At 40.9% G+C, this 26,285-nt stretch overlaps 1 protein-coding gene across 1 annotated transcript in view; it reads right to left on the bottom strand.

Moving 5' to 3' along the window:
* LRRC2 (leucine rich repeat containing 2) overlaps window positions 1-26,285 on the bottom strand; it is a 284,202-nt gene that overhangs the window by 205,298 nt on the left and 52,619 nt on the right. The window contains exon 2 of the mRNA XM_075277223.1: window positions 16,183-16,338. Coding sequence (XP_075133324.1) covers window positions 16,183-16,307 — 125 coding nt within the window. The 5' untranslated portion in view covers window positions 16,308-16,338. The remainder of the gene's footprint in view (window positions 1-16,182; window positions 16,339-26,285) is intronic.

The raw sequence follows: 26,285 nt of genomic DNA on the forward strand, positions 1-26,285 counted from the left end.
TGTTTAGCAAATGACTCCTTAATATGTTTGCTTGATTTGTTAGATGCAAAGTAAGGGCCGGTAGTAATGATTAATTACGTGTTGCGCAGTTAAATGCACATAGGTAAAGCCATTAGCTTGGTTACATTTATTTTAGGAATCATTAAACCTTTCATAATGTTGCCAGTTTCAAAAATGTAAACAGTGACTATAACACCAAGAAGGGGTTGTAAAATTTTATTATGATCTAAATGAATTTAAAAAGAATTATCATCAATTTTAAAGACCATTTCTCCATAAAATATGTTTAAAAAAACAACCTGGAAATCTACATCCCTGAGTTGTCCTCTCGCTATTTCTGAACAGTTGGTTGACAATCAGTAATCTAATATATATATATATATATATATATATATATATATATATATATATATATTAACTTACTTTGTATAAATACGTTTTATGGGATAAGCATATTAATAACCAATCCTTAGTCCTTCCTTATCATATTGGTGGTTGTCCAAGTCTCTGCACCCGCGCCAACCAGCTGTTTGAAGAGGCCATGCTAACAACTTCTTTACAGTACTATAGTCTCCCTCCACCTGTCATTGTATATAGTGGCCCTGCAGTATTACAGCAGTAAGAAACCTGATGGTCAGGATCAATGTAATTTATTCTTGTAGTTGGGTATTACATATGGAATGTATTGTGCTTAGTATTGACAAAATACCAAATCCTCCCAGTACATGAGATGGTTAAGAACAGTCAATGACCTGGTGAAGGTACGCTCCCTGAAGTTTTTCCTTTAGTGTAACTTTTAGAGATGAGCGAACAGTGTTCTATCGAACACATGTTCGATCGGATATCAGGGTGTTCGCCATGTTCGAATCGAATCGAACACCACGTGGTAAAGTGCGCCAAAATTCGATTCCCCTCCCACCTTCCCTGGCGCCTTTTTTGCACCAATAACAGCGCAGGGGAGGTGGGACAGGAACTACGACACTGGGGGCATTGAAAAAAATTGGAAAAAGTCATTGGCTGCCGAAATCAGGTGACCTCCATTTTAGACGAATAGTGGATTTCAAATCCGGGTCATATGAGAATGTGAACTTTGTGACTATGAGACAGGGATAGCTGTACAGGCAGGGATAGCTAGGGATAACCTTTATTTAGGGGGGAATGTTATTAAAAATAACTTTTTGGGGCTCTATCGGGTGTGTAATTGTGATTTTTGTGAGATAAACTTTTTCCCATAGGGATGCATTGGCCAGCGCTGATTGGCCGAATTCCGTACTCTGGCCAATCAGTGCTGGCCAATGCATTCTATTAGCTTGATGAAGCAGAGTGTGCACAAGGGTTCAAGCGCACCCTCGGCTCTGATGTAGGAGAGCCGAGGGTGCACTTGAACCCTTGTGCACCCTCAGCTCTGCTACATCAGAGCCGAGGGTGCGCTTGAACCCTTGTGCACACTCTGCTTCATCAAGCTAATAGAATGCATTGGCCAGCGCTGATTGGCCAATGTATTCTATTAGCCTGATGAAGTAGAGCTGAATGTGTGTGCTAAGCACACACATTCAGCTCTACTTCATCGGGCTAATAGAATGCATTGGCCAGCGCTGATTGGCCAGAGTACGGAACTCGACCAATCAGCGCTGGCTCTGCTGGAGGAGGTGGAGTCTAAGATCGCTCCACACCAGTCTCCATTCAGGTCCGACCTTAGACTCCGCCTCCTCCGGCAGAGCCAGCGCTGATTGGCCGAAGGCTGGCCAATGCATTCCTATGCGAATGCAGAGACTTAGCAGTGCTGAGTCAGTTTTGCTCAACTACACATCTGATGCACACTCGGCACTGCTACATCAGATGTAGCAATCTGATGTAGCAGAGCCGAGGGTGCACTAGAACCCCTGTGCAAACTCAGTTCACGCTAATAGAATGCATTGGCCAGCGCTGATTGGCCAATGCATTCTATTAGCCCGATGAAGTAGAGCTGAATGTGTGTGCTAAGCACACACATTCAGCACTGCTTCATCACGCCAATACAATGCATTAGCCAGTGCTGATTGGCCAGAGTACGGAATTCGGCCAATCAGCGCTGGCTCTGCTGGAGGAGGCGGAGTCTAAGATCGCTCCACACCAGTCTCCATTCAGGTCCGACCTTAGACTCCGCCTCCTCCAGCAGAGCCAGCGCTGATTGGCCGAATTCCGTACTCTGGCCAATCAGCACTGGCTAATGCATTGTATTGGCTTGATGAAGCAGTGCTGAATGTGTGTGCTTAGCACACACATTCAGCTCTACTTCATCGGGCTAATAGAATGCATTGGCCAGCGCTGATTGGCCGAATTCCGTACTCTGGCCAATCAGCACTGGCTAATGCATTGTATTGGCTTGATGAAGCAGTGCTGAATGTGTGTGCTTAGCACACACATTCAGCTCTACTTCATCGGGCTAATAGAATGCATTGGCCAGCGCTGATTGGCCGAATTCCGTACTCTGGCCAATCAGCACTGGCTAATGCATTGTATTGGCGTGATGAAGCAGTGCTGAATGAGTGTGCTTAGCACACACATTCAGCTCTACTTCATCGGGCTAATAGAATGCATTGGCCAATCAGCGCTGGCCAATGCATTCTATTAGCGTGAACTGAGTTTGCACAGGGGTTCTAGTGCACCCTCGGCTCTGCTACATCAGATTGCTACATCTGATGTAGCAGTGCCGAGTGTGCATCAGATGTGTAGTTGAGCAAAACTGACTCAGCACTGCTAAGTCTGCATTCGCATAGGAATGCATTGGCCAGCCTTCAGCCAATCAGCGCTGGCTCTGCCGGAGGAGGCGGAGTCTAAGGTCGGACCTGAATGGAGACTGGTGTGGAGCGATCTTAGACTCCGCCTCCTCCAGCAGAGCCAGCGCTGATTGGCCGAATTCCGTACTCTGGCCAATCAGCACTGGCTAATGCATTGTATTGGCTTGATGAAGCAGTGCTGAATGTGTGTGCTTAGCACACACATTCAGCTCTACTTCATCGGGCTAATAGAATGCATTGGCCAATCAGCGCTGGCCAATGCATTCTATTAGCGTGAACTGAGTTTGCACAGGGGTTCTAGTGCACCCTCGGCTCTGCTACATCAGATTGCTACATCTGATGTAGCAGTGCCGAGTGTGCATCAGATGTGTAGTTGAGCAAAACTGACTCAGCACTGCTAAGTCTGCATTCGCATAGGAATGCATTGGCCAGCCTTCGGCCAATCAGCGCTGGCTCTGCCGGAGGAGGCGGAGTCTAAGGTCGGACCTGAATGGAGACTGGTGTGGAGCTATCTTAGACTCCGCCTCCTCCAGCAGAGCCAGCGCTGATTGGTCGAGTTCCGTACTCTGGCCAATCAGCACTGGCCAATGCATTTCTATGGGGAAAAGTTAGCTTGCGAAAATCGCAAACTGACAGGGATTTCCATGAAATAAAGTGACTTTTATGCCCCCAGACATGCTTCCCCTGCTGTCCCAGTGTCATTCCAGGGTGTTGGTATCATTTCCTGGGGTGTCATAGTGGACTTGGTGACCCTCCAGACACGAATTTGGGTTTCCCCCTTAACGAGTTTATGTTCCCCATAGACTATAATGGGGTTCGAAACCCATTCGAACACTCGAACAGTGAGCGGCTGTTCGAATCGAATTTCGAACCTCGAACATTTTAGTGTTCGCTCATCTCTAGTAACTTTGCCATCTTCTTTTCAAGTGATGGACTCTTATTCAAGGGGTTGTCCAGGATAAACGCAAATACTTCCTATAAACTAAACCCCCTCCACCGCCTAACTTCTAATTTACTTGTATTGTGAAAAATATACAATTACCTTTATCATTGGGGTAGTCACATGACACTTTCTGATAATACGATGATGTTCCGTTTCACCGCTTCCGAAACGGAATGTCACAGGTACTCTCCTCACCCCCCATCCCCATCAATACTTACATGTCTTCCTGTGTCCAGAACGGGTCCTCCTCTCCTCCTCTCTTCCAGTGCCTGCACAATCTAAAGGTGAGCTCAAGACATAGGCAGTAGAGATGGCAATCCATCTCTTCTGCTCATGCCTCACAGTTCATACCGGTCTGTGCGTAATGTCTCCAGGTTGTGCACAGTGAAGAGGAAAGGAGGAGCCGTCTCCCACATTGGAAGCTAGGTAAGTATGATGCTATGGGACAAGTTGGGGGTGGGTGGGTTGCCTATCAGTGGGCAAGGTAGCCTAGCTTAGCATAGCTAGGGAGGGATGGGGGGCTACTAGTAGGCTGGATAGCTTAGTGTAATTTAGCTAGGGAGATAGGGAAGGGAAAGGGGTGTAGTAACAGGGAGGTAGCGTGGAAGGTACACAGAAAGTTACATAGTAGGAACCTACACATGCAAACAAATGCAGAATATACCACAGACACCTAGAAATCAATCAAAATACTGCTAAAAGTATATGTGTGCACTTTTAACCTATTAATTACAGACCTTTAAAGAAAAAAAAAAATTGCCTGGAAAACCCCTTTAACACTATAGATTTTTTTTGGTTAGTATTTAAAAGTATGTAGGTCTTGCGGGTGTCAGTTGTGATTTTCCTTTATATAAATTATATAACGGTCTGATTTGTATATGGTGTATACAATGTCAAGAAACTAAGAATACAATGATTTAAAAATCTCATACAACCATATTTTATTCACAATAGAATATACAGTCTTGGTCGTAAGTATCTCGCCCAGAAAAGAGGAACAAAACCAGAAAAAGAACAACACTATGCATTGCGTTCATGTGATCATGTGCTCAGAATATTAAACACATTTAAACTTCATTGCTATACTGTTTCCATACTTTTGCAAATCTATTACTGTGCTTTTATTATTTGTTTGTGTGTCTTGCTCATTTTCCAGAAAAAACATTATGACACATCCCTATAAAGATACGTTTGCAAAGCTGTCTTGCTTGTCAGAGAAAATTATAAGTTGAAATGTAATGAAAGTAGTAGCTAGTAAAATAAAATAGTGATTTTTACTTTGAAGCTTGGAATGGTTGACAGTGTGGTACGCTTATCAGAATAATTTCTATCGATGAATTACACTCCACACTTTAAAGGATTTTAGACTGTTAAACATTAAATGCATGTTAATCCAAAGTGTTAAGAAGACATTTCTTACTGTTCCGAATATATACAGCATGGAAAGTTTTTCAAACCAAGCAGAGAATAAAATGTGTTATGTATGTGATCTCACTATGAGGCATAATACTCACTTTGTTGTTCTTTTCCATAGTCAGCTTCATAAAAAAGCAAGCCAAAAAGACATAATAGGGGGATCTACCGACCCACCTACAATGCACTAGTTTTTTGACATAGATAGATATCGATGTGACGCATGCCCATTTATTGCACTAGAGATTCTGCCTACTTGGCTCTGTGCCCCTCTGTGGAGGGTGGCAGAGACCAAGCCGGGTCAGGGTGGTTATACTTCGACTTCAAAAATTTACTAACGCATAGCATAAACTGGTATGCGTTATAACTGACTTCTATGCCAGTTCCTGGCTGGCTTAGATTTAATTTTTTGCCTCTTATAGTGTGTGTAAATTCCCTCATTGTTTTTTGTAAAAAAAAAAATTTCAAGCCCACAATTTTTAAATCTTATTATTTTTATTATTATTAAGGTCTGAAAAAAAAAAAAAAAACAATTCCACAATTTCTTAATGCTGTTTATAATGTGGCACACATAGCATGAAAAATTCCTTCAGTGAGCCAGATTTATTAATACTTAGGCTACATGCACACGATATGGATGAAACTGTCAGTTTTTAATGTCCGTTTTCCATCAGTGTGTCACTTATTTTTCAGTGTTTTCTATCTGTCTGTTCAAGACTAGGGCCCGTTCACACGGAGTAAACGCACGTGTATTTTGGCAAATTTACACGTGTATAAAATACGCATGTAAAAATAAGATTCCCATCGACTTCAATGACATTTTTTTACACGTGTAAAAAAACTCGTCATAATACACATCAAAATACATGTCAAAATACACATTGAAGTCAATGGAAGTCTTATCTTTACACTTGTATTTTTTACACATGTATTTTGCCAAAATACACACACGTTTACTCCGTGTGAATGGGCCCTAAGGCCGCATGTAGGAAAAGTACTATGGGAAAAACCACGGTGGTAGCACATCATAGTTTTTCCCATAGCACTTTTCACAAAAAGTCTCAGGAAAAACCTTTATGGACTTTCTCCTTCATTTATACCTATAAGGAATCCACTAGTGTTTTTGTAGGTATAATTTACATGCTGCGATTTCCAGTTTTGGAAACTGCAGCATGTCTGCTACACATATGTTTCTGCATTTTGAACGTGAGATTCATTTATGTCACGTGGGGCCCTAGCGTTAGTGTTCATTTTGCATCATATTGTCATCCATTTTTAACTGTCATTGAAAAAAGGGATTAACTAAATTGGTCTATCTTGTTTTTTAAACCTGGTAAAAGCTGACCAAGGTGCCAGAGGGGTTAATGCCCGCGATTGGAGTGGGCACCGACCATGGAGCCCAATTCAGAATTATTATAGGCAGTGAGGAGATCCTTTCTTTTCTTCTATACCATAGCAGGAGGAGGGAATCAGCTGTGAGGTAGTTGGGCTGATGGTAGAGCAGGATGGCCAGAGAACTCAGCAGACATGCATCTTCACACAGCCATAGGCAAGTCTTCTCCCACAGCAGTGTGTTTTTAGTCTGTTTGTTACCACAAGCTACATATATACTTCTGTCTGCCATGTATGTTGCATTAAAGATCTCAAAAGGAGTTAAGTTATAAAGTTCTTGGAGCCCTCAGAGTGTCATGAATGACTTTTAAGACAATGTACACTGGTACACTTTCAAGACCGAATGGGTGATAAATCCAAACCCGAAACAAATTTTGTAAGTTCACTTGTTTCTTAGCTACAGTGGCCTTTTCACCTTCATTTGACAGCAGCAGAGCTCCTTACCTACCAGATGTCCTGTCATTATGCAGAGAAGGGTCAGCTATAGATAACTAATTTTCGTCACAGAATAGGAGAAACAGGCCCACCTCTATGAGCCTCAGAATGGGGTGGCATATAAGAAAATAAATTCCCCACCTCTGATAAAAGCTCCTCTCTGTAGTATCAAGATAATGCAGTTAGCCTTCAATTTGTCTCCTGGAGCATGCTCCAATGAGTAAAAGCTGTGCAACCCATTCATGATCCCTAGGAATCTCTCAACTTCAATACCCAAATCTAACTAGCCAAATCTACCTGCCACATTTCCCCCACAATAAAGAGTCCAACTAAACAAAAACAATGAAGTTTTCTGCAGGAGAATTGGTGGATCTCTTGTTCCACCAACAAATTACTTTATCTAGTACTTCATGTATTAGTCATCATGAGCTAAATTATAAGCAGGTATTAAAAATATTAAAATGCCTTAAAATTAACAAAATTATTTCCATACCAGTCACGAAACTGAGGAATTTTAAATAGGTTGCCACTTTAGTTCTTTTGTTTTGGGAGTGTCTGTTCTTTCTTTTACTCTGGACCTCTATTTCCACATCATTGTTAGAAGTCATGAAAACTCATATCAGTCTTATGCAGCATCCCAGAATGCTACTGCTTTAATTGTTTGTCTCTTGTGCTGCTAGGTTATATTGGTATGTCCTGGCTTCTGTGTTCTATGTATTGCATATATTGTTTTCAGCTTTCCCTGTTGTTTTCCCCCTGTGGCTCCCCCCAGTGTTCAAACCTTAAGCCATTGTACAGCCCTAGCCACTGAGCGGGGTTGAAGGAGACTTTTGTCTCCAGGATGACTGTTGAGGATCCAGTCTTGTTGCTGTTGATAGTCTGTGCAGTTCCTGTCTGGACTGACAGAGAGGAGAGCACCATCACTCAGACTGGACTTCAGCGGCTGAGAAAGGGAGTTTGGCTGTCATGAATTTGGACTCTGTGGCAGGAGGAGAAGTGGAGTGAACTGACAGGAGGAGTTGATTTGGGACCTTAGCAAAAGGTAACTAGATTTCTGTCAGGACTACCATGCACTACTGTCCCCAGTGTCCATAGCTGGGAGTGGCACATGAGAGGAGTTGGAGTTGGAGTGAAGTCAGCCTTAAAGCCTTTATCACCCCTGGACACCATCCTAAAACCAATTCTGGGACACTGAGATACTACTACAACCATTTGCAAGTTGCTTGTTGTTCCTTCTACAGCATTACCCTGTTTCACTGCATTAATTGCTTCCTGAGTCATTCCTGCTTTAACATTAGGGCCCTTCCGAACACCATCACACCGGCTCAGAGTAGAGAGGTCCCCTCTCCAACTGGAAGCACCCCAGGGGAAACTACTACCACCACCATTCAGGTAGTGCTGCAAGACCCCCCTCAGCAGTGTCAGGTCCAGGAACAGGGCTGGTAGGTGTGGTTGTATGTGCTCGGTCAATCTGGTGGCACGTCATCTGTCAGTTCTACTGCTATCCTCTGGTTCCCTCCATCTGGGTTGCGGCACTTACTCCAGAATTCCGTTTGTTGAAGTTGGGAATTGACTCTATCCTATCTTTATTAAGGATGGTAGTTTGTCATAATATATATATATATATATATATATATATATATATATATATATATATATATACGCTACTCTTTGCTCAATTGCTTAAAACTGGAGGTCTTCCTCTCTTCTCAGCCAATATTATTAGAAAGATCAATAATTATTATGAATATATGTTTGCACTTAACCAATGTAAAGAAGATGAATTCTATCAGAATTGAAATTGCTCAAAATATACTGTGTTATATGTATTTCTATTGAACGTAAATGGATGCTAGTTTGTATAAACAATTAACAACACTTTTGGACTTCTCCCTCCACATCTCAAGTTCCCCACCTGTACTGTACTGCAGTTTTCCTTCTTTTTTTATGTCTTTATATAACTGCCACGTATTTGTTTACAAACATCTAGAGGTGTAACTTGAACCTCCTTTAGCTCCGCTGAGACTCCTGGGCCCAGTAGCGATTGCTACCTCTGCATCCCCTATAGCAGTGGTTCTTAACCAGGGTTCGCTCGAACCCTAGGCCCTATGCACGGTTCATTTTGTGTACCAGTAAAAACATATACCTATGTATTGAATTTGGAAATAAATCATATTTGATTTATAACTAAAGAAGGGTTCGGTGAATGTGCATATGAAACTGGTGGGTTCGGTACCTCAAACAAGGTTAAGAACCACTGCCCTATAGTTAGACACATGCACACATCTATGGTATAGGCTGGATCTGCCTCCAGAGAAGTCTTTACTTTTTATGTTATGTTGTACTTCACTGTACTTTTTTGGTTTATATTTCCTTTATAACTACAGTTTTATGTAAACAATAATCGTATTTTATTTCCAAATAAATTAATTGAAACAGAAAAGAGCGTTGTGTTGTCTAAATAGTTAAGGACTTCTGGTCTATTACAAAAGTGACCTGTAGTATCTAATAGCTTTCTAGCTGTGACCGAAGCCTCTAAAAAAAAAAAAAAAAAAAAAAAAAAAAAAAGTGGCCGAAACAACTTTGCATGTATTATGACATTGCTGGAGTGAATTGAGTTTGACTGTAGAACCTGGATTTTCACTATAGTTCCTTACGTAATGGAATTTTTAAGAATCAGTCTTTTCATAATGAATTCCCTTTAATCTGAGATGTGAGCTTTCATCTTTGGCCATATACTTTGAATGCTGATTTCTATCTCACCTTGTTTTTTTGGTGTTCAAGTGCTTCAATTGGTGTACCTGTCACAAGCGGGATTTGTTTGGTATCGCGGCTGGTGGCATGAGCAGCATTTTCATAGCTGCTATTTCTCTCTAACAAGAAATATCGCTGCAATCATTTTGGTCAGTATATTAGAAAAAAGCATCTAAATCCTGGCTATACATTAGCTGTCATTCCGTATATAAGATGTAAAATAAAGATTACTTTCTAGATCAATGTTGTTTTATATATAGAATTTCAATTTATCATTCCTAATATTATTTATGTCTCTGTACAGTTTATCATCCATGTGTGTAAGGGGAATAGGAAAGCTCTATTAAAAAACTAATATGCTTAGGAATATTTGATTTTTACATCTAATCTTCTTTAACCAATATGTCAGTGAGAAAACTTCTAGATAGAATATTTTATGGTATTTTAGGGCAATCTTTCATGTTGACCCTGAGGGACTTGTCATTCTCAAGAGCAGATATTAATCTGTCTGAGAAATATTGCATGACAAATACAGTGGCAAAGTTTGTATAATTTATATAGCTTTAATGCAATTTTTAGTGTCACAGCAGAAGCCGCATGAAGATCTAACGGAAAAAAGAAGAAGCAAAAAGTAACATGATAGGCTGGCAACTAGGGCACCTCGACTATTTAGAAGTGCGGATAATTTTATTTTAATTTTAGCTTTCCTTAAAAACATTTATCGCCTGAAGCAAAATCCCTCCCCAGAGCACAAGCTCTCTGATGTGCTGCCCAAAAAAGAAACTTTCAATTGAAATCTAACCAGTTGTTTGCTGCTGGCAAATCATTGATCTTTACAGTTCCTTTTACAGTGCTGAACAGTATGTTTCATAATATGTAAAAATAAGGTTATTCTCATAAATCTCTGTTGATGTGCCATATTGTTCCCTATCTTCAAGTCTGTGTGCACCATGATACGTTGACTCTATCTGATCTTTGTTATCGAACCTCTTAACCAGCACAAATTCAAGAAATTGGTAGTGCAGGGAAGATATGTTTTAAAGGAACACTAATCGTAAAGTATGAAGAATTAGTTCAAATCTCAGTTATACATGGAAGCTTTATAAAATAACAGAACTAGAGATAATATGTACCTGCTGTACAGTAAAGTATAGTAAAACCAGGTCAACGCTGACTTCTGATCCCTAGCTTTAGCCTATAATGCTTCTGCAAGTGGGATTTCTTTTTCCTCTTGTTGGAAATTGCTAAATGCCTCATCTATTCTGCATCATGCATGTAAAACCAACTTTTGCTTTTTATTGCTCAAATATATCTGTTATATCTATTTAACATATCTATATATATATTGCTCAAATAGCATCTATTAATATGCTGTCTACCAATAAGTATTTGGACACTCATGCAAATGAAGATATCTGCGGTCATGATGTACGTCACGCCTTCCACTGTCAAATAGGAAACAGAATTGGCATCAGTACATTGGCATTGGTCGCATGCAAGATACCATGAAGTGCAGAATTGTCTGAATTCGAGAAAGGGGTAATTGTCGGGTACCACAGAAATGGTCGATCCTTAAGGGACATAGCAAGCAAACTGAATTGCCCAAAATCGACAGTGGCCTATGTGATTACAAAGTGGAAGGTGAATAGTGATTGTTGGAATGTGCCCCGAGTCGGCAGACCCCCGAAACTGGGAGGTAGAAACCGATGGGTGCTGGCCAGAGAAACCCGCAATAGAAGCAGAAAGTCCACAGAGGAAAACTCTGTGGATAAAAAGGTGATGCATTTCTGCTGCGGTCTTATTTACAGTGTTTTTTTACAACAATTCTCTATGTGGGGCTCTATCCTGAAATGTATTTCATAGTCATTACCGTTCCACAGGATAGGTCATCAGCATATGATTTGTGGTTGTCCAACACTCAGACCCCGCACAGATCAGCTGTTCTTGCAGTCTCTGCATGCTAATGCAATTTGCAAGGAGATGATCGTCTGCCTCTATTCAAGCAATAGGAGCAAGCTGTAGCCTCATCTACTGTATAGCAGTGCTGCTGGTGAACTTCAACTCCTATTCCTTGACTGTTTCTTCTCCCCATCCACTTCAGTAGCTTCCAACGCCAGATCAGATACTTCCGACCTATCCCATGAATTTAGTATGTAAAATAGTGACAATAGTCTTAGTGGTAATTGAATGAACTACAGATGAGTAAATCAGTTCTCTTCGGAACTAGAATTAACTTGAACTTTTCAAAAAAGTTAGAATTCAAACAAATCCAAACTTTTTGTTGTTCATTTTTGCTTTTTGCGTGAAGCAGCTGAAATTGTAACCAACATGTAAAAGCACAGAGCCCTTGAGAAAGCAGATAAGAAGGATTCCATGACCTCGGGTATCACATAGGCTTCCTCCATAATGCCTTGCAAGGGGCTAATAACTGCAGTCTACAGGAGATTCCTACATTACTATTGATTCTGGTCAGAGGGCTCCAGGTTACCAATCCAGAGATGAAATATATAAATATAATATTCTTCAAATGACTGATAAAATTAAGAAAGAATTGACCAGATGAAAAAATCTCTTTATATAGTAAGATTCAGCTTTGTCTTTCATTTTGGTTGCAGACTCTTCTCTTTATGCTGAGTATTAACCCCTTAGCGACCCTTGACGTAACTCTACGTCATGGGTCGCATGGGGCTGTATGGAGCGAGCTCACACACTGAGCTCGCTCCATACACGGCAGATGCCGGCTGTATCATACAGCCAGGACCTGCCAATAACAGCAGCGGTCGGTGCCCGAGCCGATCGCTGCTGTTAACCCTTTACACACTGCGGTCAAACGTGACCGCAGTGTGTAAACGGCGCCGGCGGCATGGGCGCCGCCATGTTTCGCCGATCGCCGCCCTCCTGAACGTCACATGAGGGCGGTGATCGGTTGCTATGACAGCCGGAAGCCTATTGAAGGCTTCCAGGCTTGTCTCTGCATGAGATCTATTAGATGATGCCAGAGGCATCGTCTAATAGAAGTGCTGCGATTTTCCTATTCACTGCAATACTGTAGTATTGCAGTGAATAGTATGGGCGATCAGACCCCCTAGGTTTCAAGGTACCTAAGGGGTCTGATCATAAATGTAACAGAAGAAAAAAAAAGTTTTTAAAAGTATTAAAAAAATTAAAAAAATATAAAAGTTCAAATCACCCCCCTTTCCCTAGATTAGCTATAAAAGTAATTAAAGAACATTAAACATAAACATATTAGGTATCCCCGCGCTCCAAAATGCCCGAACTATTAGAATATTAAAACATTTATCCCGTACTGCGAACGGCGTAGCGGCAAAAAAAATAAAAACAGCCAAAAAGCGTTTTTTTTCGACACTTTGCCTCCTATAAAAAATTGAATAAAAAGTGATCAAACCATCAGATCTTTCCCCAAATGGTATCAATAGAAACGTCATCTTGTCCCGCATAAAAAGACACCACAACCAGCTCCATACATGAAAATATGAAAAAGTTACAGGTGTTAGAACATGATGACACAAATTTTTTTTCTATTTTGCAAAGTTTATCATTTTTTTAAAAGTATCAAAACATTTCAAATACTATATAAATTTGGTATCACCGCGTTCGTACTGACACGTAGAACACAGGTAACATGTCATTTGTACCAAACAGTGAACGCTGTAAAAATTAAACCCATAAGAAAATGGCGCAAATGCATTTTTTCTCCAATTGCACCTCATTCTGAATTTTTTTCCAGCTTCCCAGTACATTGCACAGCATATTGAATGGTGCCATTACAAAGTACAATTTGTCCCGCAAACAATAAGCCATCATGTGACTCTGTGAACTGAAAAATGAAAAAGTTATGGCTCTTGAAATGTGAGGAGGGAAAAACGAAAATGCGAAACCAAAAAATGGCCTGGTCCTTAAGGGGTTAAAGATGCTCTTTATTTGCAAGTGTTATTTAATAAGTTTATTTGGAATCTTAAAAGAGTGTGCGTGGCCCTGAAAAGTCTTATGATGAATAAAGCGAGAGGAGGTCTAGGATATTTCTTGAATTGGATGCAGGGAAATGACTAATATCTAAATCAATCCTTCAAGGAACAATTGGTTTATCCCTATTCATTGATAAGTAGTTTACATGCTGACCTTATTAAACCAATTCGATTGATAATGACAGCAGATACAAGAATGGCCTGGAGGGAAATTGGGAAATGGTATACGGACATTTCTGGCAATCTGAAGATTGATAAGAACCCGGGAGTTGTACTTACAGTATCTCAAAAATTTCTCAAGATGAGAAAGACAAGAGTATTAGGTGGGTAAATGATCTATTTTGCTCAACAGGTTAAATTAGAGAATTCAAAGAACTTTGTACAGACATACTGATAGAGAAATGTAGATTGTGAGCCCTAAATGGGACAATGACTGGCCATGTCTGTAAATCGCAGCAGAATATTGTGGCGCTATACAAGTAAGCAAAATAAATAAACAAATAATAAATATAATATTTGGGATTAGTATAAAACAGGATTTTGAGTACAGGCAATTCCAAGTGTTTTTAGGGGCTAGGAATATTAGGAAAATGAATGCTCTTGGGAAAATACCATTTGGTACAAGGGCCGGTCTCGGTTGTTTGAATTTGCCATAATGTTATAAGGCATGAGTCAATAAAAGAAGAACATGAGGCTGCTGAAGAATGGAAAAAAGAAATGAAAATTCAATCTTCAGTGGCAGATGTTTGGTACCGGATACAAATCGGAAATACGGCTGTTAAAAAACAATATTAGAGAAATGTATTTTTATATAGTTAACCATTTGTATTATACTTTCAATGTTTCCTTAGAAAAATCTATTCATAGAAAGAACCCACAATGTCCAAAATGCACCTTGAAAGGTTCCACGCTTTATTGACCTCACAAGCTTATTATTTATTTATTTAGCTTACTTATATGGCGCCAACATATTCCACAGCGCCTTACAGACATGGTCAATCACTGGCCCATAAAGGGCTTAAAATCCCAGGTATTGGACCACCACTGATATCTTATTGGCCTTTTTGAAAATGCATGGCCTATCATTAAGTTAGGCCATCAATTTTAGATATCCAACTGTTAGGATCCGTCAAGATCAGCTGTTTCCCAGAGTATATATCTACCATCAATGTTTAAATGCCAGGCACTGTGCACAATATGAACAATATGGCAAATATTGTTCATAGGATAAAATATATATATGTAAATATATATATATATATATATATATATATATATATATATACTGTTTGCAGCTTTCCCTGTTGATTTTCCCCTTCTTTGTTTAAACCTTTGCCTTGGTTCAGCCCTGGCCAATCCCAGGCCACTGGGTGCAGTTGTAGGTGTCTAGAGTCTGGGGTGTGTAGTGATGATAGTACGCAGAGTATCCCTGAATGCCACACCTTGACTGGATCTCAACGATAGCCTACACTGACTCTAGGAGGACTATTACTTGCCCCACGCTCATCTAAAGAAAGCCCTGAGAAAGGGAGTATTGCTGTCTGGACTATTGAACATTTTGCTTTCTGTGCCAGGAGGAGCAGGAGAGGACCCTGACAGGAGGAACATGTTTGAACCTAAGCCGAAGGTAATCAGGTCTCTGTCAGGACTCCCTGTAACACCTCTATCCCCAGAATCCTCATTTGGGAGTGACACGAGGAGGAGTACTTGGAGAACTTTGCCATAGAGACTGTAACATCCCTGGACAACCTCCTATAACCAAGGCTGGGGGATTGGACATTGTGGTACTACTACCCCCATTTTGGAAGCTGCTGTTGTACCTGTTTCCAGTTGTTATAATAAAGTTGTTACTCTGTTCAACTGCAACCACTGAACTCCTAAGTCGTGCTTGCCTAACCATCAGGGCCCTTCCAAACCACATCTCACTGGCTCAGAGAGGAGAGGTCCACTCTCCAACTAGAAGCGCCCCAGGAGATAACACTGTCACCACTATCCAGGTAGTGCTGCAGGACCTCTCTCAGAGGTGTCCAGCCCAGGAGTGGGGCTGGAGTGCTTGGTAGAGCGTCCTCAGCTTAGCAGGTGGCACATCAACCACCACTATTACTTCGATCCTCCAGTCTCCTCCATCTGGGTTGTAGCATAACAGTTATTACTTCTTTTTAATTATATAAATTATAAAAGTCCAGTGTGGTATGTTTTCAAATCGGTCACTTGTTACCACCAGCTAACATTTATTTACCCATAGTCATATCTATTGCTATCTCTTTGACCTTACTTTGTCTTTGTTTGCATTAAAGACTTAGAAAGGAGTTTGAGGAGTTAAGAGTGACAGAGCGTTATACACAACTGTTAAAGGTAATTTGCACTTTTGGATCAGAACTGTTTAGGTCCAAATTCTACTTTTTGTTCAAACTGCAAACCTAAAACAAATTTTGAAAATTTTGCTTATATCTAGCATGAACTATATGTCTATACTTACTTTTGTAAGGCACTAGTTTCTATCCTTTCCTTCTCCTTTATGCATCGCTCTTTGTACTTCTTAACACGTGTTTCCCATAGTGCTCTTATATGGGAGAAGTCAACAACAATGACTTCAAACGTCATGGCCTTACATCCAATCTTGGTTGATTATGAGCTGTGGGAGAGAAAAAAATAAAACTGTTGTTATATCGCAATGCAAGTATAATATAATAATGTTAATATATCATATCAGTGGAGATACTTCAATTCCCTGTTACTAGCCTCTCTCCGACCATCTGCTAGACTGTTCAATTTACTGTTCAGTCTCATCTTCACCAAGGACAAACTGCAGTGTATAGAAGTCTATGGAGAAGGGAAGGAGAGGAGTTAGTGAATAAAAGGCACAGACACAGCCCTCTCGGAGCAGCCACAGTAAGATTTAGGGTCTTTTAAATGAAACAGTTCTTTCCCTTTGTGAATGGTTACCTCTGTTGCCGAGATATTGCCACTTTTGTCAATATGCAAATAAGCTCTTTGGGGCAGCAAGGGATTTGTCACTGCTTCAAAGAGAAAGGTGGAAACTCCCTCATTGTGCCGAATAGCTCATTTGCATATTGAAAAAAACAGTGATATCATAGCAGTGGAGGCATTATTTCACAAGGGGAAAAAAGTATTTGATTCAGTTAACTCTAACTGACGAATCTACGAGGCTGGGTTGACATGCTGGGTTGTGGAGAGTTCTATTGGGAGGCTTTTTTTGAAGGCTGATTTTGAGGCAGATTCCTGACCAAATTCCTGACCAAAAAACTCAGCGTGAACTCAGCCTAAGGTGCGTGTGTTGGGGGAAAGAGGGAGAGTGCCTTGTTAGGTTGAAAACCTTCTGGCTAAAAGTCAGATCACGTGTCATTGTGTACTCAGGAGATGGGCCATTCTTCTACTCACTTTTATGGAACCAGCGTGTGTGACAGAGGCTGGGAAGACTGATTTGACGTAATAGCTAGGAACCAATCTATGAACCTCAGGTCTGTTATGGACACCCTTATTGGAACCTGCATCTTGCAGCCTGTACATTTTATGATGTTTTTGTAAGAGATTTGAAGCAGAATTTTTGACAAGAAGATATCCCCAGCAAGGGAGCCATGACCTCAACGAGTTCCATCACTCAGCCTAAACATGTATTCCTAAGAACTGTACCTCAATTCAATTGCAGATTGCTGTTGTTACCTGTTTTACTGCAAATAAACTGTAAGTTGTTACACCATTCAACATTGTCTCAGTCCTTAGACCATCATTCAGGTTCACTAAAGGGAAGTCCCTTAGGGATACTAATACCACCATCTTCCCTAGTGCAGTGTCTACTACAGCCATTGTGAGCCCAATGATCACCAACGACTTTTCCTTTCATCCCTGCATTTCTTCTCTGTGTTGCTGCACATTATGCTTTTGTAAGATGGCACTGTCATTAGGGCATTATGCTGTCAAGATGGGGTGTATTTGATCTGCAAGAATGTGTTAGGTAAATGCTTTATATGAACATAACTTTTGTATGAATTTCAGTATCCAAAGATGCCCAGCATAAAGTAGCCCAGAGCATTAGCCCCTTCCCGCCGATGGCATTTTTTGATTTTCGTTTTTCGTTTTTGACTCCCCTCCTTCTAAACCCCATAACTTTTTTATTTCTCCGCTCCCAGAGTCATATGAGGTCTTAATTTTTGCAGGACAATTTTTTCTTCATGATGCCACCATTAATTATTCTATATAATGTACTGGGAAGCAGGAAAAAAATTCAGAATGGGGTGGATTTGAAGAAAAAATGCATTTCTGCGACTTTCTTACGGGCTTTGGTTTTACGGAGTTCACTGTGCAGCCAAAATGACATGTCCCCTATATTCTGTGTTTTGGTACGGTTCCAGGGATACCAAATTTATATGGTTTTATTTACATTTTGACCCCTAAAAAAAATTCCAAAACTGTGTTAAAAAATTTTTTTTCTAAAAGTCGCCATATTCCAACGGCCGTAACTTTTTTATACGTAAGTGTAAGGGGATGCATAGGGCGTTTTTTTTTTTTGCGGGGCCGGGTGTACTTTTTAGTTCTACCATTTTTGGGAAATGTTATTGCTTTGATCACTTTTTATTCAAATTTTTATCAGAATCAAAACAGTGAAAAATGGCGGTTTGGCACTTTCGACTATTTTTCCCGCTACAGCGTTTACCAAACAGGAAAAATATTTTTATAGATTTGTAGAGCGGGCGATTTCGGACGCGGGGATACCTAACATGTATATGTTTCACGGTTTTTAACTACTTTTATATGTGTTCTAGGGAAAGGGGGGTGATTTGAACTTTTAATACTTTTTATATTTTTTTATATTTTTTTTACTTTTTTTTTTTTTTTGCATTTATTAGACCCCCTAGGGGTGTTGAACCCCAGGGGGTCTGATCACTAATGCAATGCATTACAATGCTAATGCATTGTAATGCATTGCAAAAAATCATCTTTTCTTTTGCAGGCTGCATAGACCAGCCTGCAAAAGAGAGGATTTGCAGACAAGCCTGGGAGCCTTGTACAGGCTCCCGGCTGTCATGGCAACGGGGGTTGGCCCTGGAGCATGCTCCAGGAGCCGGCGATCCCGGGCAAAATGGCGGCGCCCATGCGCCGCCGGGAAAATGGCGCCTCCGGCGCCTTTGACCACGGCGCCGGAGGGGTTAATGCCTCCGATCGGTCCGGGGACCGATCGGAGGCATTAGAGCCGGTTGTCTACTGCTTAAAGCAGTAGACACCCGGCGGCTATGGCGGCCGCCCGACTCCCGGGCGATCGCCATAGCTACAGACCCGACATGCGCCGTACTATTACGGCGCATGTCGGGAAGGGGTTAATCTCTGCCAGCTTGCTTTTATCTTTAGTGCCAGTATCAGACTGGCCTCCGAGCCCCTTTCCAATAGAAGCCTGCCGAGGAGAGTAAATATAACAAACATTAGCAAACCAATTGTGAAGTCAGTGACTCCCACATGACTGCTGAGGCCCAATCACATGCCTCAGCAGTAATACCAGGATGCATGACATCACGTCCAGGTCTGAAGAGGATGCCAGAGACAATTAAACGCAATGAGGATGCCCAGGAGAGGTAAGGCAAGGTGAACAAAAGTGTGTGTTATTTGCGCTCACATTCCCACGGCCCCCACATATTATATTCTGGGGACTGAGGAGACCTTAGAGTACAGTAACAACACCGAAACAATCTGGAGGGCTGAACCTCACAAATATTCATCAAAATGAGTTTTATGGTGTTCCTTTGAAGTGGCTTAACGCTTCCAGTGCATACTATACTTGAGGGGGGGGGGGACTCTTGGGAACATATTACACTGTGTGTGGTCATCGTGGAGCATTATACTGTGGGGGGCTCAGGGGAGCATTTTATACCATTATATGCTATATGTAGGATTATACTCTGGGGGGGGGGGGGGATTTTAAACAGTGTGGGGTGCACTGGGGAACATTATACACTCACCGGCCACTTTATTAGGTACACCATGCTAGTAACGGGTTGGACCCCCTTTTGCCTTCAGAACTGCCTCAATTCTTCGTGGCATAGATTCAACAAGGTGCTGGAAGCATTCCTCAGAGATTTTGGTCCATATTGACATGATGGCATCACACAGTTGCCGCAGATTTGTCGGCTGCACATCCATGATGCGAATCTCCCGTTCCACCACATCCCAAAGATGCTCTATTGGATTGAGATCTGGTGACTGTGGAGGCCATTGGAGTACAGTGAACTCATTGTCATGTTCAAGAAACCAGTCTGAGATGATTCCAGCTTTATGACATGGCGCATTATCCTGCTGAAAGTAGCCATCAGATGTTGGGTACATTGTGGTCATAAAGGGATGGACATGGTCAGCAACAATACTCAGGTAGGCTTTGGCGTTGCAACGATGCTCAATTGGTACCAAGGGGCCCAAAGAGTGCCAAGAAAATATTCCCCACACCATGACACCACCACCACCAGCCTGAACCGTTGATACAAGGCAGGATGGATCCATGCTTTCATGTTGTTGACGCCAAATTCTGACCCTACCATCCGAATGTCGCAGCAGAAATCGAGACTCATCAGACCAGGCAACGTTTTTCCAATCTTCAATTGTCCAATTTCGATGAGCTTGTGCAAATTGTAGCCTCAGTTTCCTGTTCTTAGCTGAAAGGAGTGGCACCCGGTGTGGTCTTCTGCTGCTGTAGCCCATCTGTAGCCTCAAAGTTCGACGTACTGTGCGTTCAGAGATGCTCTTCTGGCTACCTTGGTTGTAACGGGTGGCTATTTGAGTCACTGTTGCCTTTCTATCAGCTCGAACCAGTCTGGCCATTCTCCTCTGACCTCTGGCATCAACAACGCATTTCCGCCCACAGAACTGCCGCTCACTGGATGTTTTTTCTTTTTCGGACCATTCTCTGTAAACCCTAGAGATGGTTGTGCGTGAAAATCCCAGTAGATCAGCAGTTTCTGAAATACTCAGACTAGCCCTTCTGGCACCAACAACCATGCCACGTTCAAAGGCACTCAAATCACCTTTCTTCCCCATACTGATGCTCGGTTTGAACTGCAGGAGATTGTCTTGACCATGTCTACATGCCTAAATGCACTGAGTTGCCGCCATGTGATTGGCTGATTAGAAATTAAGTGTTAACGAGCAGTTGGACAGGTGTACCTAATAAAGTGGCCGGTGAGTGTATATACTGTATGGGGTCAACAGGACAGAAAACTGTAAGATACAGTGGGGAGGAAGGGACCCAAAAATTTTATCCCAAAATTTGTGATGGCAGCCCTGGGTGCTATGTCTGTATCACAGTTTCCTCAATAAAATCTTGCAAGTGGAGTGCTCCATGGCCATGTCATTCCCAATACAGCTATGCATGAAGTGACATTGGACCTATTAGTGCATGCACACAGTACTATAGGGAATGCAGAGAGAGGGAAAATACTCAGTAATGTGCAACACTGATTGCCGAGTAGGCAACATACTGTATATAGAAGATTTGAGTGAAGGAGCCACGATGTAGGCTATTACCAGGAAGCTGTTGGGTGGGCCCCTAGAATAAGTTATTCTGGTGGGCTCCAGGCACTTCAGTCTAACACTGTATAGTGCTTTCTGATTACATTTTTTCCTAGGTAAATAATGCATAGACTTAGTTGTCTGCAAGATGTATATGAACATGTGACTCACTGAACCAGATTACTTTCCTTCATTGCTCCATGCTCTAGTTCACAGGCTCATATTCCCATTTGGCATGGTATAGCAGGAGTGGCTACCTGCTGCTATAGAATTCCAAATGCAGCAAGCTGGGCTGTTTCTATCATAGCCAGTCCAAAATATGTAAACCCTGTACAGATGAATATAATAAATTTTGTACAAAATCTTATTGAAGAAGTCTGTGGTTCCTTTTCTATTTAAGCTGTGTTCCTCCTCCTTATCTCCTTATTAGTCTGTTTGTTTCCAGAGAATCCTATCCCCTACCTAGCTCAGACACAGAACTCTAAAGAGATGGGAAGGGGAAGGAGGAGGATTATAACTGAGTAGTTGCCTCATTCTGTGCACTGATGCCTATTATCTTGAAGCATAGCAGAATTAAATAAGCTATCTGACGCACAGAGTGTAGCAGCAGCAGTTATCTGTGTGTTTTCCAGTAGCCTCAATGGCAAAAGGGCAAAAGGTCAGTTTTTTTTCTTTGTTCTAAATTTTGCATGATACATCGGGCATCAGAAATCACAGGTTAACTTTAGTCTTCTGGTTACACAATTACAGTAATACCAAGTTTATATTGTTTTATTTATGCTGTACTGCTTTTGTATGAAAAAAAATCACTTATTTGCCAAAAATAATTCATTTTATTGTGACCATATTTTGAGATCATAACTTTTTTTTATTTTTCCATATAATATAATGGCCGGCAGTCACTAAGTGTCACAGCTGACATCCTTTCCCAATGGCAGCATCTTCTTGATAGTAATAGCACATAATTTTAACAGGCATCCATGAACTACTATTACGTCATGGGGAATTAAGGTGTTAAAGGGCTTCATTCTGTTATTTCCTTATAACATGAATAAAACCAGGGCACAAACTTATTTCGATTGCATACAGTTAGAAACCTATACAAGCTGTCATTTTTCTTTATATATCTATTGGCATATTTTTATTCAGTAATTATAGAGGAATTGCTAATAGTTATTACAAACACTTATATGCAGACAAGAGGAATATTTATTATACCAGCTTATCTCATTGATATTTTCATCTTTTCAGTGGCATTCTGGGTATTGCACTATACATCATTGTCTTCATTTGCAACTTTGATATACGACATTGACATACAAATGTGGTAAGAGCATCATTTTTTTGATGTATGTGTTACATAGATAAAGAGAAAGTGGCAATTCCATATACACTTTCATAATTATGCAATCATGCATGACACAGAGGCGTCAAATGAGAACAAAAGAGCTGACAAAACTATCTGAACTAACTAACTAACTATAGTATATACTTTAGTACTGAAATAGATTGTTTCCTGTAATACAAAATATTTCAATAACATGGATAAGTGGCAAAAACTTATAAAATGCCGCTTATGAACATGCCCTAAAATAAGCAATACATTATATAGATTATGTACCACGATTGGGTCAATTCATTAAGACTGTACTATTTTTAGTGATCAGCAGCACCAGGGTGAGATGCACCAAAATTATTCCTAGTCAATGTCTATGAACCAAAATCTGAAATCTTTGCCTGGCAAAACATAATGGAAAATTTGGTGGGCAATGAAAGGTCCTTTACCTGCCCTGCTCCATTTTATTAACAAAGGAGGCAAGCTTAGTGCAAACAGGTATAAAGTTGCAAATTGTTTTGCAAAAAGGACCTTGCAAAAAAAAGTGTGACTTTTCTATACTAGGAAACTAGCATTGAGACATTAGTCAATATCCCCATAATATTTGGAGGGCCTGAACGTGTTGGTGGAGTTTGAGGCTAAGGCTATGTGTAATGAAATGCAGCAGCAAAGGCTTACTTTCTCATTACTTTTCCACTGTGTTTTTCTTTTTTGCCTCCCCCCCCCTTCCCCCCATGTAAGTCCATGGGGGGGAAAAAACAAGATTGCAGCAGATAAAATTATCATGCAGTGTTTCTGCAGCATTTTTTCCTGCAATGTTCAAATTCACTTTGCTGGGACTGTAAAGTGCAGCGTATTTTCCATTGCATTTCCCTAGCATTTTTTTCTAGTGATTTACTACTTATGCCCGGGATCAAAGCAATAGACATTCTCCAAATTGGTGGTAGCACCTGCAAAAAAAGACACCTTATGCACTGCCATACATGGAAATATATAAAAATAGTTATGGGTGTCAGAATATGGCGACTCCAGGAAATTTTCTTTTGGATTTTTGGATTTTTTAAGGGGTTAAAATGAAAAAAAAAAAAATAAAATAAAATACTTGATATCCCCGGGATCCTGCCAACCCATAGAATGCAGCTGATATACACTATATGATCAAAAGTATCCAGACACCTGGCTGAAAATGACTTACAAGTTCATGGCGCCCTCCATCGGTAATGCTGGAATTCAATATGGTGTTGGCCCAACTTTGCAGGCATACGTTCAATCAGGTGGTGGAAGGTTTCTTGGGGAATGGCAGCCCATTTTTCACGGAGTGCTGCACTGAGGAGAGGTATCGCTGTAGGTCGGTGAGGCCTGGCACGAAGTCGGCATTCCAAAACATCTCAAAGGTGTTCTATAGGATTCAAGTCAGGACTCTGTGCAGGCCAGTCCATTATAGAGATGTTATTGTCGTGTAACCACTCCGCCACAGTCCGTGCAGTATTTTCAGACCCCAGAGTATAATAATGGGAGACCCGGGGGAATAAAAACATAAAAAAAACACTGTTACTTACCTGTCCCCCGGCTCCTACGCTGTCTTCTCTGCTGCCGTCCTTCTGCTATGACGTCAGACGTCACATGACCCGGGACGCAGGCCGGGTTCATGTGACATCAGAGACGTCAGAAAGGACGACAGGAAGGAGCCCTGGCAGGATCATGGAGAGGTAAGTAACATGTTTTTTATGTTCCCTTACCTCTCCCGGTCCGCCAATCATTATACTCGGGAATCCGAAAAGACCCCCGAGTATAATGATAGCAGCGGTAGCGGCTGTCACCAGGCCCCTAATGTCCCAGGCCCTGTGGCAGCTGCCTCTGGTGCTATGGCGGTAGTTACGCCACTGATGAACAGGTGCTCGATCGTGTTGAAAGATACAATTGCCATCCCCGAATTGCTCTTCAACAGTGGGAAGCAAGAAGGTGTTTAAAACATCAATGTAGGTCTGTGATGTGATAGTGCCACGCAAAACAACAAGGGGTGCAAGCCCCCTCCATTACCACAAACTTGTAAGTCATTTTTAGCCAGGTGTCTGGATACTTTTGATCACATAGTGTATAATTTTGGCTGCGCAAAGAACACCATAAAAACAAAACCTGTAAGATGGTGCAAATGCAGTTTTTCTCCAATTCCACCCCAGAATTTTTTTCCAGCTTCCCAGTAGATTGTGCAGAATATTAAATAGTATCACTACAAAGTACAATATGTCCTGCAAATATTAAGCCCTCATATGGCTCAGTGATCCGAAAAATAAAAAAAGTTATGTTTTTTCATAAGCGGGGAGTCAAAAAAAGAATATTGAAGAATCCATGTGGTGGGAAGGGTTAAAGGGAAATCATTCTGTGACCCACATATACAGACATGCCCATCCAAAAGGAAAGGTAAGGAAGGACACATCTGTAGTAAGAATCTCCGAGTACCAATTCAAAAATTTCTGCCAGATGTCCTAAACAGGTTTACCAGCTCAGGAGGAAGGACAACATTTGATGACAACGTGATCTATTATAATGTAGGATTCATTTTAAATACTCAAGGAGTTATATTTATACACAGGGGTATGTAACTTGAAGCTCTTGGACCCCAATGCAAAATATGTCATGGGGCCCCCACCCACCATGAGGTCCGGTAGTAATTGCTACTTTTGCAAACCCTACAGCTATGCCCCTGTCAATGTAGTGCAGATAGTCCTTGTAACCCTTTTATTTATCAGCACTCTGAGCACTGTCTACAGCTGCTGTCTGTCTTTTATTCTATTGTGTTATAATGGGCAATATTATATACATTCGTTATGAGATAACATGAGTCTGGTAGCGTTTACATGTAATTTGATGACAATGGGACATATACAATGATTAATATTACTTATTGGATGAAAATGTGCATACTTAAAAAACCAAAGTCATTTCTTTATCTGTGCCCTTGCTTGTGCGACATTGATAAATGGCTCCCATAGTTAAGTTGTATTAGTTATAGGCTGCTTATGATATAAAATGAGGGCATTGATGCAGCTTTTGCCTCTCACAGAGATGTAATTTATTTTCAGGCCTCTCGATGGATGTTTTTAGAAGTGTTTAGAGTGTAAGACAAACCACTCTATCATCACTTACTTTGTTTATGCTTAGAAACATTGTTTGCCGTGTCTTTATTTCAATGGATTTAGAGGAGGTATACAATTAAGGGATAAACATTACTAAAATATTTTTCCAGAGAAATATTTCCATAATGCTTGAAAAAAGTTACACTATATAACCAATATAAATAAAATAGAAAAAAATTTAAATTTCTCCAACAATGTTTTAGAATATTTTGGTAATAGCCAGTCACTTCTATAGAGGAGGTGTCATATCAGCTATGGGGTCAAGTGCTTCTTTGTCACTTTGTACTTCACCTAACTTCAATGGCGAGAGTCATGCATCAATGCAACTTCCTCTCTATTAAGCTATTCCCATTAGAGGCAAGATACTGTTCTTCAGATTGGTGAGGGCCCTTTGGGTCCTGGTTATGTAAAAAGGCAGCAAAAAAATATTCAATATTAGCTGTCCAAAGCATGTGAAGAATTTTTGATAGATAGATAGATAGATAGATAGATAGATAGATAGATAGATAGATAGATAGATATGTAGACAGATAGATAGATAGATAGATAGATAGATAGATAGATAGATAGATAGATAGATACTGTAGATAGAGATAT

This window comes from Leptodactylus fuscus, chromosome 1 (assembly GCF_031893055.1).
Source record: "Leptodactylus fuscus isolate aLepFus1 chromosome 1, aLepFus1.hap2, whole genome shotgun sequence".
Lineage (NCBI taxonomy): Eukaryota > Metazoa > Chordata > Amphibia > Anura > Leptodactylidae > Leptodactylus > Leptodactylus fuscus.